The following is a 13,354-nucleotide window of genomic DNA, read 5'->3' as shown; positions in this document are numbered from 1 at the left end:
AAATTTTTGGGGGGGTTTAGCCCTGAGCCCACCCTGCAGTGGTGGCACCGCCCTCCCCTCCTTCCCCCCCACCGCCCAGGGTGTTAGAAATTCCAGTTTCTTTCCCGTAAAAGAAGCTGGGAGTCCCCTTCCCCGGCCCCGAGCAAGACCCCCTCGGTATCTTCCCCTCCTCATCCATCCCGGGGGCGGCAGGGGAGGAAGGGTGGTCCTGCCCCCCCCCCTCCTCCACTCCGCCCTGGGCTCAGACCCGGGACTGGAGGGGCCTGGAGGGGTCGTGCTTGGGGACAGGGCTGCTGCTGCTGCTGCCGCTGCTGGAGGAGCCAGAGAGGGGGGGCGAGGGGCGCGGGGGGGGGACGGCCCGCCGGGACCCCCGCCCCTTCAGGGTGCTGAGCTTGGCGTCCAGGGAGAGGGTTCGGGGGCGGCCCCAGGGGCGGCGGGGAGGGGGGCTGGGGCTGCTCACCCGGCCCGGGCGGGGGGGGACGCAAGGGGGGGACCCGTCGAAGAGGGAGAGCCAGGGGGGGTTCCCGGGGGCCCGGGCCCCCGCCCGCCGCGTCAGGATGTCGGTGACCGCCTCGATGTCATCGGTCGGGTCAATAGCTGAGGGGTGACGGGGGGGGGGCAGTCAGCCAGACCCCCGGGACTCCCCCAGACACCCACCCTGCGCCTGCTCCGCGGGGAGGGGGCAGGGGGATGTGACCCATGGCTGGGACCTGCCCCATAGCGCAGACGTGCCCCATGGCCGGGCTGTGCCCCACGGCAGTGCAGTGCCCCACGGCCGCGCGAGGGGCTGTCGGGGTGGGCTGTGTCCCCCGTGTCACCTGTCGCTGTAATAGGAGGAGAGCAGGGCCCGGATCTCCGCCGAGACGGGGGTGTCCTGCAGCAGCAGCCCCTCGCACGGGGGGGGCACGGCCGGGGCCGGCAGGGCTGGAGCGGGGGGCACGGGGAAGGGCACAGAGAGAGGGGACACGGAGAGAGGGGGTGCAGGGAAAGCAGGAGGGGGGACGGAGGTGGGGGGGGAGGGAGGGAGCAAAGAGGGAGAAGGGGATGGGCGAGGGGAGCAGAGGCAGTGGAGAGAAGAGCAGAGTCACGGGGGTGGGCGGTGAGGAGGGGTCCGCCCGGCAGCAGAGAGCAGAGAGGAGGGAGAGAGCGGCAGAGCCCCCCCAGCAAGCCCCCAGTCCCCTACTCACCCATCTCGTGGTAGAGTGAGCCCTGGCGGGGCAGGGCAGGGGGCGGCCGGCGCGGGGGGGGCACCTCGATCCGCATCAGCTCCTCACAGCACTGCTTCCATTGGGCTGGGGGCACAGTGTCAGGGGGGGCACAGGGGAGATGGGTCCTGCCAGGACAGGGGGACCACCAGGAGGAGCTCCTGGTTGGGTGGGGGGGTCCCACAAGCATGGGGGTTGCACCGGGACAAGGTCCTGCAGGCAGGAGAGTCCTCCCGGGATGGGGGCTCTGCTGGGGATCCTATAGGCTGGGGTCCCATCGACAGAGAATCCCATAGGTAGGGTCCCGTGGACAGAGAGTCCCATAGTTTGGGGTCTCAGGGGCTGGGTTCCCATGGTTGGGGGTCCCATGGGCAAGGGTCTCAAGGGCTGGGTTCCCATAGGTGGGGCTCCCCGGGGGCTGGGTTCCCACGGGCAGGGGCCCTGAGGGGGGTCTGCCCCTCACCCAGGTCGAAGCAGTGCTGCCCAGTGCCTCTGCCCAGCTCCGTGCCTGCTCCCGGCCCTCGGCCACCAGCGCGTGGGTCACATCCTCTCCCCCGAGCCGGTTGGTGATGGAGATGCCGTGGGGGGGTCCCTGCCCCTCCCGCACCCACAAACGCACCCGCGTCTCCTGCAGCATGGGAAGTGGGCGTCAGACCCCTGCAGACCCCCCACCCCCCCCACTCCAAAGCCTCCCCACAGCCCCCACAGCCCCCCCGCACCTTGCTGAGGGTGATGGTGAGGGTGGGCTCCAGCCCGCTGTCGGGGTCCCGGGGGTCCCGGTAGCAGAGGAGGTGGGTGCCCCGCAGGACACAGAACAGGGGGGGTCCGCTCTGTGCCTCAGCACCCCCCACCTGCTGCCCCACACGTCAGCAACAGGATCACGGGGACCCCCAGCCCTGCTTGGACCCCCCCCAACCCTGCCCGGACCCCCCAGTCCTGCTGGAACCACTTCCCCCCAGCACCACCAGAACCCCTCAGCTGTGCCCACATCCCCCAACCCCACTGGGACCCCCCCCAACCCTTCTCAGACCCCCCCTGCAGACCCAGAAACCCACTCCTCCCAGCGCTGCCAATCCCCCCCCCCCCCCTCCCAGCATCCTCAGAAACCCACCCTCTCAGCACTGCCCAGACCCCCCGGCCCCCCCCCCCCCGCTCAGACTCCCCCAGCAACCCCAGAAACCCACCCTCCCCTGCGCTGCCACAGCCCCTCCAGCCGCCCAGGACCCCCCACCCTTGTCTCCCCTGTTCCCCCCCTCATCCCTTACCCACCCCCATCCCCCTGTCCCACCTGGTGCCGCAGTGTCCCCTGTCCCGGGGGGGTCCCCGGGGCCATGCAGCGGGGCTGTGCCACCAGCCGGCAGCAGATGCTGCCATACAGGGGCAGCAGCAGGGACCCTGTTCTGGGGGGGCACTGCCTGGGGGGCTCTGGGACCACTGGCACCCCCACCCCTCACACCACCCCGGACAGCAGCCCCAGACCCCAGCCCACAGCCCCCCGAGCCCTTCCTCCTCCTCCTCGCTTCACCAAGCTCCCCCAGCCCCCATCCTGCCAGCTCCCAGCACCCCAGGACCCCAGACCCAGTTGTCCTCCACCCCAACAAGCCCCCAGCCTCCAAGACCTCCCAACCTCTCCCCCCCACCCCACCCCCCCCCCAGGACCCCAGGCCCATTTGTTCTTTATTCCTCCAAGCCCCCAGCCTCCTCTTCCCCATCCCCCAGGACCCCCCAGCTCCCCACAGACCCATTTGTCCTCCATCCCACCAAGCCCCCCCAGCTCCAACTATCCCCACCCCACCCACCCCAGATCCTCTTCCCACCCTGCCAGGCCCAAGGTGGCACTGGGCCATGTCCCCCGGTGTCCCCCACTCACCCTGGGGGGCAATGATGAGATCGTGGGTGCGGAACCCATCCTGGACCTCAGCCAGGGAGAGGACAGCGTGTGCCAGGAGCTGGAATTTGGGACCCCTGGCACGTGGGGGGGACACACACAGCAGGGTGAGGGAGGGCACAGCAGGGTGACAAGTGACACAAGAGGGGTGCAAAGGCCCAGGGGTACTCACGGCACACTGTGGGGGGGTAGCAGGAGGGGGCTGTTTCCCCCATTGCCAGGGGGGGCTGCCGGGCCCCCCCCTCCATGGCAGCTCGCACCCGTTTCCCCGAGGAGCGTCCAGGGAGGTGCTGAGGCGGGTGGCCAGTTTCGGGGAGTGCTGCTGCTCCCCCCCACACCCTGAGAGCCCCCCACCCCGGACAGCCCCGCGCTGTACAGCTCCACTTTCAGCTCAAAATCGGGGCCGGCGTCCGAGCTGGGGCAGGGGGGGAAGAGGGTGAATTGGGCGAGGGTCACACACCCCACTGCCTGGGGGTCTCTCTGAGGGGCTGCCCCAGGTCCCCCCCCCCTTACTCACAAGAGGATGGGGGTCTCAAAGGAAATGTCAGTGAGGGTCCGGTCCACCAGCACCATGGGGGTGTCGTGGATCTCAGCCCCCAGCTGCAGGAGGCAGAAGACAGCACAGCGGTGGAGCTCTGCAATTGTGGGGGGGGGAAAGATGAGGGGAGTCATGGGGGGCGGGAAGGCGGTCATGGAGATGGAAATGGGGCGTTAGGTGGTGGTGGGCATCAGGATCGTGGTGATGGGGTGGTCAGGGCGATGAGGAAGGGGGGGGATCAGGGTGACAGGAGGATCTGGGCCCCCCCCAGTCCCTGCACTCACCCCCTTTGTTCCTGAAGTATTCCGTGTCCTTCCACATCAGGGGATGCGCAGGTCTGAAGGGAGAGAGGAGAAGATTGTGAACCCCTCCCCAGGATCCCCAGGGATATGCCCCCTCCCCAGTGCAGGGGACCCCCTCATACCTGAGAGGCAGACGGTGCCCCGGCAGGGCAGGCGCTCACTGGAGGGGCTGGCGTCCGAGGGGCTGTGGGGGGGCTGGGGGGTGAGAGACCCTCCCTGTGTTCCCCATACCCCCTCGGGGTCTCGCTATACCCTCGACACCCCTCCCAAAGGTTTCATTGTCTCTCTCTGACTCCCTGTGCCACCCCCATGCCCCCCCATATCCCCTCATGCCCCCCCAATACTCCCCATGCCCCCCATTTGCTCCCCTGGGGTCTTCTCCTTCTGTGCCCCCCCTGTGCCCCCCCATACCTTCCTGTGTCGCTCCCCATGCCCCCTCTTTTTTCCCCCCTCGTACCTTTCCTGTGTCCTCTCCCCATTCTTTCCCATGCCCCCCCACAACCCCACGTGGCCCCCCCTATTTCCCCTCCTCTCCTATACCCCCCATGCTCCCCCCTTCTTCCTCCCCATGCCCTCGCAGGCCCCCAGGTGGCACTGGGCCATGTCCCCCGGTGTCCCCCACTCACCCTGGGGGGCGACGATGAGGTCATGGGTGCGGAACCCATCCTGGACCTCAGCCAGGGAGAGGACGGCCACCCTTTGCCCCCATACCCCATTTTCCCCCCACCATAACCCCTGATTCCCCCCCAGTTCCCCCTATGTTCCCCTCTTTGCCCCCCCCCACTGCCCCTCTTCCCCCCAGACCCCATTTCCCCGCCCCTGTCCCCGCTCACCGCCTCCTCAGCACCTCCGCCTCCTTCCTGCGCTGCAGTTCTGCCATCAGGGCCATGGCTCTGGCGGAGCAGAGCTGCAGCCCCTTGGCCGCCTCCAGCGCCTGCTCGGGCCGGCTGCACGCAGCCAGCAGCTTCAGGGCTCCCTCCCGCACCCGCAGCTCCCGCTCCAGCTTCCCCTGCAGCTCCGGGTCCTGGGGGGGGCACGGGGGGGGGGGGGGCTGCAGGGCTATGGTATCTGGAGGGGGCTGGGGGCTGCACGGGGGACCTTGGGGGCTTCAGAGGGCACAGGGGGGTTGCAGGGATTTGAGGGCCGCAGGGGAGTGGCCTGCAGAGGGCTGCATATGGAGCTGGGGGCTGCAGGGGGTGGGGGGCACCCCCAAAGGCTGGCAGAGGAGAGGGGGGTTCCAGGGAGTCTCTCCCTGCCCTCTCTGTCTCCAGCCCTACACTGGGGCTCCCACCACACCCCCCCAGCATGACCCAGCCCTGCGCAGTGGGGGGTCCCAGGCACACACATGGGGGGGGTCCCAGCTGCATACATGGGGGTGTCCCAGCCACACACCCCACGGCGGAGCCACACACCCCACAAGTACCCTATGTGCCCCACGGATACCTGCTGCACCCCACAGATGTATCCCGTGGGCAGACCATGTATCCCACGGGTGCGCCCCACGGACCTGCCACGCACACACAGATACACCGTGTGCCCCACAGGGGAACCATGAGCCCCACAGATCCACCACACCCCACAGATACAACATGCACCCCATGGGGGAATGGCACAGCCCCACAGATCCACCAGGCATCCCATAGATGTGCCACATGCCCCATAGATCCATTGAGCACCCCACAGATTTGCCACACACACCACAGATCAATCGTGCACCCCAGACATATGCCATGTGCCCCACAGATCCACCAAGCACCTCACAGAGCCAATATGCACCCTACAGATGTGCCACACACCCCACAGACCCACCAGACGCCCCACAGATACGCCACCTGCCCCACAGATACGCCACACACCCCATAGATGTTACCCTTAGATCCACTATGCACCCTATGGATACACCATGTGCCCCACACATCCACCAGGCACCCCACAGCAGCCCCACGTCCTCCCCATAGATCCATCACAGCCCTCAACACCCCCACGCATGTCTGCAGAGGCCACGTAGCCCCCCAGCTCCGTCCCATCCCCCCCCAACTCCACCCCCCACTTCCCAGTACCGATTGCTGCTCCATTCTGGTACCGCTGCTGTGCCCCCCCCGCCCCCTCCCCTCCGGGCCCCCATGAAGCCGCAGTGACGTCATCACCGGCTATAAATAACCCCCATCAGTGGGCGGGGGGGTCTGAGACCACCCCCCAAAATTGCTGTGGGGATAGGTGTGGGGCAGGGGGGGAAGCTGGCTCCATAGGGTGAGAAACACTTTCCGTCCTCCTAGGACCCCCATCAACCCCCACCAGACCGCGGACCCCAGGGGTCTGGGGGGGTTGATGGGGAGGGGGGGAGGGGGTGTCCCCAGAATTCCTACCTGGAGGCTGATGGCGATCTGTCGGATGTAGAGCATATTGAGATCCTCCAGGATCCGCAGCTTCTCCTGCAGCTGAAGGCGTTGCCCCCTCCCCGCCACCTCCATCGGGACCCCCGGGACCCCCCCACTTATTCCAGAGGGGGAGGAGGAGGCGGCTGCTGGGGGGGGTGTAGTAGGGGGGGAGTTTTCCCGCATCCACCCCAAATCCCCCCCCGGGGACCCCACTGCATCCAGCGCTGAAGGGAGTCGGGGCTTTATTTTTTGGGGGGACACCCCCCCCACTCTTTTAAAGCTGCAGAGAGAAAAGGGCCCTTTCATTGACCCCCTCCCCCCCCCAGGCACCGACCGCCCGCCCCCTCCCCGCAGAACAACCGGACACTGTGCGGGAAAGGGCAGCGGGGGCGGCTGGGGGGAAAAAGAGGAGGGGACAAGGAGTGCGGGGAGGGGGGGCGACACAAGTTGGGGGGCAGGGAGGGGACAAGGGGACAGGAGAAGGGGTGCGGGGCTACGGAGGGGGGTCAGGGGGCGGTCTGAGAGGGGGTGGGATCGGGGTGGGGGGAAGGGTCTCAGCACCAGGGATCGGACAGGGGGGCCGGGGTCTCGGGACCAGGGCGCAGTCCGATCCCGAGACCCCGTCCCCCCCTTGTTTTTGTGTTCCCTCCCGGTACCTCCCGCCGCTCCGCTCCGGTCTCCGCCGCCGATCGCACAGGAAGGCGGAGACCGACCGCCCCCGGCCCGCCCCCCCCCTCCTTTCCATAGCCCCCCCCCCCCCCTCTCTCGGCCATTTCTCCGCCGGCTCCGCTCACAGGGGCCGCCCCCCGCCCGCGGCGCACCGGGATACCGGGACACCCCCCCCCCCCCCCCCCGAGTGCAGGAGGGACTGGGGGGAACTGGTAACCCCCCCAAGTGCAGACGGTTCTCGGCGAACTCCGGAGCCCCACACAAAACACATCGGGACACCCCTCAAGTGCAGCCGGCACTGGGAGCCCCCCAAATGCAGCCGGCACTGGAGAAACTGCCCCCCCCCCCCCCTTTCATGTGCAGACGGTACTAAGGAGAATTGGGACCCCCCGACAAAGTGCATCAGACGGTACTGGGGGAACTGGAACCCCCCCTCCAAAGTGCAGCCAGTACTGGAAAAACCAGAACACCACCCCCTGCCCCCCCCAAGTGAAGACGAGACTGAGAGAATTGGGGAGCACCCCCCCCCCAGGTGCCCTGGGACCCCCACAATACATGCAGACGGTACTGGGGGAACTGGGACCCCGCCCCAAATGCAGCCAAGAACTGGGGTGAGAGAGACTCCCCTCCCCACAAAGTGCAGCCGGTACTGGGGGAAGCGGGACCCCCCCTATACACCAGCCCGGTGGGGCGGGGTTCCTGTCCTATCCCCCTCCCCCAGTCACCAGGACCTTACGGGGGTCTCCGATACCGCCAAAACCGCGACCCCCGCCCCGGCATCTCGGCAGCCCCCACCCCAGGGTCCCGGTCGGGGGGTGCTGGGATGGTACCGGGTGGTGCCGGGGCCGCCGTCCCGCCCGCCGGGCTGGCAGGGTGCCGGTGCCGGGGGCGGCCATGCCGGGGGCGCGGGCGCTTCCCGCAGTAGCGGTGTTAGAACCGGCCGGTGCGTCGGGAAATCCCGGCTGGGCCGGTGTGGTCCGGTGGGACGGGAAGGACGGGAGGAGAGTGGAAGGCGCTCGGGAGCTGGGGGGAGCGGCTTGGCTGCCGGCATCGGGTGGTTCGGGTGCCCCGGTCATGGACCCGGTGCCGTACCTGCACGGTGTCGGACAGGAGGCTGAGCCGGCAGCGACCGCGACGGATCTCCATCTCCAGCGCCGAGCCACGGGCCACGGTGGCCCGGCTGGGCTGGTTCCGACAGAACATGATGCCGATACCAGTACCGGGACTCGTGTACCGGGGTGATTTGTGGGATTTTTATCCCGGAGAAAAACCCCTCCCCGCACCTGGCGCAAGGCGGGACGCACCGGGGGGACACGGGGACGGTACCGGTGGCCGCCGGGACGGTACCGGCTGCCTCCTGGCACCGGCAGGACAATGGCTCGAGTCAGGGCAGGCAGCTGCGGGGACGGGGACGGGGGGGTGTGTTGGGGGGGCTCATGTGTGTGCACACGTGTGTGTCCACGCAGCTGTCTGCACACGCGTGCGCTGCCCGGTCGGAATGGGCCCGAATGGGCCCTCGGCGGCGGTTTCCCACCGGGCAGCGCACCGGGCGTGCCCAGTTCCAAGATGGCACCGGCGGCTTCAGGCCCGTTGGCTGCCACACAACGCACGCACAAGGCCGGGCGGAAGTGGGTCCGTCCGTCATGGCGGCCCCCCCGGGCCCGGTGTTCCCGGTAGCGGCGGATGAGCAAGGCCTGGCGGCGGGGCAGGATGGAGCGCGGCGAGCAGGGTGAGGGGGCAGCCGGAGAGGGCCGGGGGGGGTCCGGGGTGGTGGTGAGGGTCTTCCCCCGCCCTGGTGGTGCTGATAGCTCGGTGCGTGTGTCCCCCCGCAGGGGAGGAGGCGGAGGGCGGGCACGGTTCGCACAAGAAGAAGCACAAGAAACACAAGAAGAAGCACAAGAAGAAACATCACCACGAGGCGGGGGGGCCGCCCCCGGAGCCGCTCCGCAAGCCCCAGCTCAAGCTGCGGATCAAGCTGGGGGGGCAGATCCTGGGCACCAAGAGGTGAGGAGCTGGGGACCCCCGCCCCATGACCCCCCTCCCCTTCCCTCCTTGGCACCCCCAGCACCTCACCGGTCGCTCCCCCCACCCCGTGCTCCCCACGCAGTGTCCCCACGTTCACGGTGGTCCCCGAAGCACCGCGGTCCCCCTCCCCGCTGATGGGGGCAGAGGAGGAGGAGGAGGAACCCACCGAGGGGGTCCCCATCGAGCAGTACCGGGCCTGGCTGGGTGAGCCCCGGGTCAGCCGCGGTGGGGACGGGGGAAACCCTTCAGCTGTGCTGGGAGGGACTGGGATGGTGCTAGGGAGTGTTTGGGGTTACTGGGAGACGCTGGGCAGGCACCAGGCAACGCTGGGGCATACTGGGTAGCTCTGGGACATATTGGTGGGTAGTGAGAAACAAACAAAATGCACTTGGAGCTACTGGGATGGTGCTAGGGACCGTTCAGAGATACTGAGGGGCTACGGGGAAATGCTAGGAATTACTGGGAACCACTGGGATTTATTGGGGGACTCTTGAGGCACTGGGTACCAGTGGGACATAGTGAGGGGCTACTGGCAATCTGTTAAAAAGCACTGGGATGAGCAGGGCAAGCAATACCTGGGGTACTGCTGATACAGGGGGGCTCCAAGGAGGGGGTGTCTGTAGGGGCCAGGGGCATAGCTTGGGAGGGCTGGAGCTGGGGGGACCCTGCAAGGGTGCTCTGTCCCCTCTCAGCGGGTGTGGGTGCAGCAGTTTTCCCCACAACTGAGTTGACTCCCCTCCCCGCCGCAGATGAGGACAGCAACCTGGACCCTTCGCCCCTGCCTGACCTGGACTCAGAGAGCTGCTTCCCTCCCCGCGAGGAGGAGGAGGAGGAGGAAGAGCGCTGGCTGGACGCCCTGGAGAAGGGCGAGCTGGACGATAATGGGGAGCTCAAGAAGGAGGTGGATGAGTCCCTGCTGACTGCCCGACAGGTGAGGGGGGCACAGGGGGCCCAGGAGGAGGGCTGAGGGGCACAGCCCAGCCCCAGGGGGTGTGGGGCCGGGGGTCCCAGCTCTGCAGCCCACGGGGGGTCCGGGTGGGAGGGACGGAGGGGTCTGGGGCCAGGGCTGGGGCGGTGACGTTTGCCCCCCCCGGCCCGCAGAAAGCCCTCCTGCACAAGCAGCAGAGCCAGCCGCTGCTGGAGCTGCCCATGGGCTACAAGGCGAAGGAGCTGACGGAGGAGATGCTGGTGAAGCGGGAGGAGCGAGCACGGAAGCGGCGGCTGCAGGCGGCCAAGAAGGCGGAGGAGAACAAGAACCAGACCATCGAGCGCCTGACCAAGACCAACAAGGCCAAGGTGAAGACGCTGCGGGAGCGCAAGGCCAAGCCGGCCCCCTGCCCTGTCGTGCACTACTGCAACGCCGCCGACGCATCACCGTCTCCTTCCCGGCCGGTGTGGCCCTGCCGCTGCCCCCCGCCCCGCCGCGGCCCCCGCCCCCCGCCCCCCTCCTCTGCGGGGTCCCCGGTTGCCCCAACCCCAAGCGCTACAGCTGCTCCCGCACCGGGCGGCCGCTCTGCAGCCTCGCCTGCTACCGCCGCAACCTGGGCCTGCAGGAGGCCGCGGCGTAGGGTGGGGGGCGAGGGGCGGGGGGCGAGGGGCGGGGGGCCCCGGCTGGCCCCCAGCATGGACATGGGGGGGCTGGGGTTGGAAGGGAAGGGGTCCTGGGGAGAGTCCTGGGGCTGGTCCCGCGGTGCTGCTGCTGCCCGGTGCCGCAGGGCAGATTAAAGGCTGTTGGTGAAGGAGTGAGTGAGGATCTGCTGGGCTGGGGCACAGGGCGAGCCCCCCGGATGCTGCGGTGAAGGCTGAGACCCCTCCACGCCCCCTCCCGGTCCGTAGTGGTTCGGTCCGCTCCCCCCGTGTGTGTCGTGGTCCAGCCCGGCCCGGGGCGGGGCCTCAGGACACGCCCTTCAGCAGCGCCCATTGGCTGAGGCCCGGCAGCGCTGCGGTGTTGGTTGGTTGTCATCTCCGCCAATCGGGCGCTCGGAACGTGTCGGCGCCGCTCATTGGCCGGGCACCGCAAACGCCCGCCTCAGGGGCGGTCCCTGTTGTCCGGGGCGAGGCGAGGCTGCCGTTGGCCGGTACCGCTGTCAGTCACGGCTGGGGGGCGGGGCCGCGCCTCCCATTGGTGCCGGCAGCCGCCAATCGCGACGGGGGCGGGGCTCGGTCTCTTTGTCTCTGTTGTTGGGCGTGAGGCGCGGGCAGACGGCGCCCGATTGGCTGGGTCGGGGCGGCGGCGGCGGCACCGATTGGCGGGCGGCTGCGGGGCGGCGTCCGATTGGGCGGTGGCGGCGGTGGGGGCGGGACCTCGGTCCCGGGCGTGATGGCGGCGGCGGAGGCTGCGGCCCGGGCGGAGGCGAAGCGGGCGGCGGCCATGGCGGCGGCAGCGGCGGCGGAACGGCGGCTGCTGCTGCGGGCGGCGGGGGGGGCCGGGGCCGGGGCGGCCGAGCGGGCGCGGGGCCGCGGCGGGCTGTAGGCCGAGCCATGGAGCGGCCCGGGAGCGGCGGCGGTGGGGCCGAGGGGGCCTGGGCCGCGCTGCTGGGCCGGCAGCACCAGCAGGTACCGGGGGGTGGGGGGAGCACAGGGGGAGTCCCGGGGCCCTGGTCCCCTCCCCGCGCCCCGGTGACGGTGGGGCCTGCCCGCAGGCCCGGGAGTTCTGCCCGGGGGTGAACAACCAGCCCTACGTGTGCGAGACCGGGCACTGCTGCGGGGAGACCGGCTGCTGCACCTACTACTACGAGCTGTGGTGTGAGTGCGGGGCGCGGGGGGCAGCTGCGGGGGGGTGTCCGGGGCTCGGGTGACCCCCTCCGCTCCCCCGCCCCCCGCAGGGTTCTGGCTCCTCTGGACCATCCTCATCCTCTCTCAGCGGCTGCTGTGCCTACCGGCACCGCCGGGCCAAGCTGCGCCTGCAGCAGCAGCAGCGGCAGCGGGAGATCAACCTCATCGCCTACCACGGGGCCTGCGCGTACCCCCCCTCCGTCATGGACCTCAGTGAGTGGGGAGAGGGGAGGCAGCCCCCCCCCCCCCCCGTGTGCACCCCCAGCCCCCCCAGCCCCTGTGTCTCTCTCATGGGTCCCTGTGTGCCCCCCAGCCCCTTGTGCGTCCCCCTCCCCAGTCACCTGCGTTCCCCCACATCTCCCCCTGTTCCTCCCCCAGCTTCCCACCTCTCCTCCCTATTTCACCCCCTTCGTCCCGTGTCCCCCCCCCCCACCTGCCCCATTCCTGCCCCGTGTGTTCCCCACCTTGTCCCCCAGCTCCACCCCCCAGGAAGGTTCCCAGCCCTTGGGGGCTGCTCTGACCACTGTGCCCCCCCCTCCCCCGCAGGGATGTTGGCCTCCTTCAAGCTGCCAGCCTACGAGGAGGTGGCACAGCGCCCCGGCACGCCCCCCCCGCCCTACAGTGCCGTGCTGGCCCAGTGCGGACCCCCCCGCCCCGGCTCTGGCAGCCTCAGCCTCTCGCCCAGCTCCGAGCTCTGCTCCAGCTGCTCCTGTGGCTCCAGCTGCGCCTCCTCCCCAGGCAGCTCCAGCGGGGGGGGTACGGGACGCAGCTCCCCCAGCCCCGGCGGCGGCACCGCCAGCACCGGCACCGGCGCCAGCTGGGAGCTGCCCCCCGAGGAGGTGCCAGCCCGGGACGAGGAGGAGGAGGAGGAGGAGCGGGGGGGCAGCCCCCCCAAGCACGCTCTCTTCTCCTCTACTGTGGACTTCTTCGAGGTGGGGGGAGATGGCGGGCGCCCCTGCTCTGACATCGAGGAGGGTGAGGAAGAGGAGGCAGCGCGGGAGGAAGGCTCTGGCAGCACCAGCACCGGGCAGCACTTCCGGCACCGGCGGCTGACGGGGGACTCGGGCATCGAGGTGGGACGCTGCCTGGAGGAGGAGGAGGGCGAGGGCGAAGGCACCCACCTGCTGGGACCCCGCTGCGGGCTGGGGAGGGGCGAGGGGCCCATCCTGCCTGTCTGAGCCCCTCCTATCCCCCCCCACTACCTGTGCTGGAGGAGGGGGCTGTGCTGAGTCCCCCAGACCCCCCCCTCGCCTTGGAGCAGCTACGGGGTGACCCCCGCTTGCTCAGAGGGCGCCTGGGGCCCCTCTCCCATATCCCCACAGCCGGGGGCTCGGGGCAGTGTCCCCGGGGTCTGGACTCTCACGATTGAGCCCCCAGGGACCCCTTGCCCTCCCTCCATGCTCTTGGGGTGCCCCCACTGGAACCCCTCCACCCCAAACTGCTTCTGGGGGCTGTGTGTGCCCCCCTGGGGATGGGGTGATGGGGGGGTCTCAAGTTGTGTCCTCACACCATTAAAGAGATGTGGCCGTATGGCAACACCGTGCCTGATGGGGGGGACGGACACACCAAGGACT

At 69.5% G+C, this 13,354-nt stretch overlaps 3 protein-coding genes across 3 annotated transcripts; 2 read left to right on the top strand and 1 right to left on the bottom strand.

Moving 5' to 3' along the window:
- Positions 1–69: 69 nt before the first annotated feature.
- RTKN (rhotekin) lies at positions 70–8,526 on the bottom strand. The gene is given in 17 exon segments (XM_071753927.1): positions 70–597; positions 1,188–1,292; positions 1,669–1,689; positions 1,692–1,833; positions 1,925–2,069; positions 2,494–2,605; positions 3,076–3,170; positions 3,266–3,327; positions 3,330–3,376; positions 3,379–3,412; positions 3,448–3,508; positions 3,611–3,728; positions 3,916–3,968; positions 4,046–4,117; positions 4,767–4,957; positions 6,300–6,591; positions 8,073–8,526. Coding segments are annotated over 16 exon segments (1,809 nt in total). The 5' UTR covers positions 6,495–6,591; positions 8,073–8,526; the 3' UTR covers positions 70–241.
- Positions 8,527–8,624: 98 nt separating this feature from the next.
- On the top strand, positions 8,625–10,639 carry INO80B (INO80 complex subunit B). The gene is given in 6 exon segments (XM_071753075.1): positions 8,625–8,709; positions 8,813–8,984; positions 9,088–9,209; positions 9,755–9,936; positions 10,107–10,374; positions 10,377–10,639. Coding segments are annotated over 6 exon segments (987 nt in total). The 5' UTR covers positions 8,625–8,663; the 3' UTR covers positions 10,574–10,639.
- Positions 10,640–11,296: 657 nt separating this feature from the next.
- Positions 11,297–13,308, top strand: WBP1 (WW domain binding protein 1). The gene is given in 5 exon segments (XM_071753076.1): positions 11,297–11,561; positions 11,648–11,750; positions 11,831–11,862; positions 11,864–11,993; positions 12,327–13,308. Coding segments are annotated over 5 exon segments (972 nt in total). The 5' UTR covers positions 11,297–11,486; the 3' UTR covers positions 12,959–13,308.
- Positions 13,309–13,354: the final 46 nt, after the last annotated feature.

This window comes from Heliangelus exortis, chromosome 10 (genome assembly GCF_036169615.1).
Source record: "Heliangelus exortis chromosome 10, bHelExo1.hap1, whole genome shotgun sequence".
NCBI lineage: Eukaryota > Metazoa > Chordata > Aves > Apodiformes > Trochilidae > Heliangelus > Heliangelus exortis.
The sequence above is the reverse complement of the archived record's forward strand: the minus strand, read 5'-3'. Positions and strand labels throughout refer to the sequence as shown.